This window comes from Triticum dicoccoides, chromosome 2B, assembly GCF_002162155.2.
Source record: "Triticum dicoccoides isolate Atlit2015 ecotype Zavitan chromosome 2B, WEW_v2.0, whole genome shotgun sequence".
Taxonomy (NCBI): domain Eukaryota; kingdom Viridiplantae; phylum Streptophyta; class Magnoliopsida; order Poales; family Poaceae; genus Triticum; species Triticum dicoccoides.
The window spans coordinates 380,582,095-380,584,864 of NC_041383.1; the positions used below are offsets into that span (position 1 = coordinate 380,582,095).

Genomic DNA, 2,770 nt, shown 5'->3' on the forward strand with positions numbered 1-2,770 from the left:
CTGATACCATGTATGAGATTATGATTGCATGATGCAGATGTATTGCTCTTCGTGCATAGACATGTATATATAATGTATAAAGATGGGCTACGGACCTCAACTACAAAAAAAACTAAGAGACAAGCCCAATACACAATATATACATAATACATATACACATCACGTCTTTTACCACATCGGGGAAATGACCAAAGTAGTAAGGCGCGTGTATGTATAGGACGGCCGTGTGTGCATATGCATGCTGCCTGCAGAATTAATTCGCGCCGTTCGTTTCGGGTGGGTAGAGCAAAGATACGCGTGTGCGTGTGCTGTCTCTCATGCATCCTCCATCATAACTCACTCCATAGGCTCCCATGACGCCACGTCTCATGGGCAACCACCTGAGCATAAACCAACGGCCTGAGTACCAAGGAGATGCGCAACGCAAGGGTCGATCCAGGGCTAGCTCCTACACCAAGGCCAAGTGGACGGTCGAGAGAGAGATGTGGCAGTCGTCGCTGCTGTACCCGCCGCCGGCGTCGGCCTTCGTGACGGCGATGTCTGTGGTGTCGTTCGCGTCGCTGGCGTCCGCGGGCCTCTCTGAGCTCCGCAGCCAACACATGGCCTACTCCAAGTTCTGGCACGTCGTGTCTGGACAGCAGCAGAAGAAGGGAGGCACCGGTGGCGTGCAGCTGTCGGGCCGTGACGGGATGCTGGTGGCCTACGCGCCGGCGCTAGTCGCCGCCGCGGCGTCCTTCGTCGTGCCGGGTACCGTGGAAGGGCTGCGCGCCGAGCTCCTCGCCGTCCACTTCCTCAAGCGTGTCCTCGAGGTAAAGGTCTTGCTTCAAAAATTCTTTCTTGAAGACACTCTTTTCGGAAAAAAAAATATACTCTCTGTCCCGAAATACTCATCGGAGAACTAGACAAAAATGGATGTATATAAAATTAAAATACGTCGAGATATATCCATTTCTTTAACAAATATTTTCAAATAGAGGAAGTACTAATGAAGAACTGGTTTTTAGATGCCACCAAAAGTATTGCAAATCATGTACTTCAACGGTGTTTTTTCTTAGACCCGGACATGTTATAGAAGTGGGGTTCACATCTTGGACGAAAATTGGCAGGAAAATTAGGAATTTTAGTGCATTTAGGTCAATCCATTGTGGTGACACATGAATTTGAGTCAAATTTAAACAAAATCCAAACTTATTTCGTCAAACTTTATTTTGAATTGGAGTTGAATATTTTCTCTCATTTGACTGAAAAATGGGAAGCAAAATCAAGGAAGAGAAATCTCTGTTTTCAACAAGGTTCAATGGTAGTTGAAACCTGAAAGAAAAACCTGAGGACTAAACTTCACAATAATTTGATGATATCCAATTTTTTATAGGTTTATTGAAATCAAATCGTGTTCCAGTAGAGGCATGAATATTGTTCTATTACAATCTAGTACTTCCTTCATTTCAAAATAAGTTTCCTGGTTTTAGTTCAAACCACTACTTAATTTGCTCTTTTACAAGGTACTCTTCATCCATCGGTATAGTGGGAACATGCCACTCAACACGGCGCTCGCCATCTCCTCCAGCTACCTGCTCAGCGCCATCACCATGATCTACGCGCAGCACCTCGCCGTCGGACTCCCTGACCCTACAACGGACCTCCTCTCGCAACTCAGGAAGGGAGGTGACGACGATACGGGGTACAAGATCCCCAAAGGCGGGCTCTTCGAGTTCGTCACCTGCCCGCACTACCTCTTCGAGATCACCGGATTCTTCGGGTTCGCGATGATCTCACAGACGGTTTATGCGCTCGCCATGGCCTTCGGCACGACAGCCTACCTCGTCGGCCGAAGCTTCGCCACCCGGAGATGGTACGAATCCAAGTTCGAGGAATTCCCGACGAGCATCAAGGCTCTGGTGCCCTATATCTTGTAGCGTGCCAGCTAATTGGTTGCCAACCGGATTGTCTATTCACAAGTAGTCTCATATTTATCTAACATCGGCGACCATTCTAAGCCTTTGTGTCTGTCGACCCCTAATCTCATCTCACTCCATACATCAACTACCTGTTGAGTATATTGATTATTAGGAAAGACGAGACAGACTAGAATTTGTTCTGGCTTGTCTTGTATTCCAAGTAGATCATTGTACTCCTATATATATATGCCCACGAGGCTCAAACAATACAAAGAACCAACTATTCCATTAAATCCCTCTCTCCCTTCTAACATGGTATCAGCCTAATCGATCCTAAACCCTAGCCGCCGCCGCTTCCGCACCCGCGCGCCGCCCCCGGGATGATCGGCCTCCATGACCGCCGTCGGGGGCCGCGCAGCCCGTACCTAGGGTTCGTCCGCCGGCCGTGTTGCCGGCTGCCCTAGAGAGTCTTTTTCCTGATCCTTTGATCCGGGTTTTTCTCTCTCTCGCCAGTCGCTTTGATCGGCGTCTACTTTTTGGTTTTTCGATCCACTTGATCGGTTTGCGTCGCCCATCGCCGCCATCGACCCCCACACGCCTCTACTCCGACTTTGGTATCGACTACACCGGCGTCTTCTCCTACTAGCGGCCTCGCGCGACACGTGGTGGCCTGGAATGGTCCTTGTTCGCGCCTCAGTCCGCTCGTCAAGTTGTGCCGGTCATCGCTGCCCCTTCTTCGATCGGACCTACAACCATCCCCGCCTCCATCCGGTTCCTGCAGACTTCATCAAGCCAGCCACCATGCCACAAGCCTCACGATGCAAGTTAAATCAGCCATCTCGTATGAGGCATGCATGAGCCAAACCATGCGT

The 2,770-nt window shown here is 49.5% G+C and overlaps 1 protein-coding gene across 1 annotated transcript; it reads left to right on the top strand.

The window, feature by feature from the left end:
• Positions 1-267: 267 nt before the first annotated feature.
• Positions 268-2,193, top strand: LOC119363757 (3-oxo-5-alpha-steroid 4-dehydrogenase 1-like). Its single transcript, XM_037629124.1, has 2 exons — positions 268-809; positions 1,503-2,193. Exons 1-2 carry the CDS (start codon positions 354-356, stop codon positions 1,914-1,916), a joined length of 870 nt encoding a protein of 289 aa, XP_037485021.1. The 5' UTR covers positions 268-353; the 3' UTR covers positions 1,917-2,193.
• The last annotated feature ends 577 nt before the right edge of the window (positions 2,194-2,770 follow it).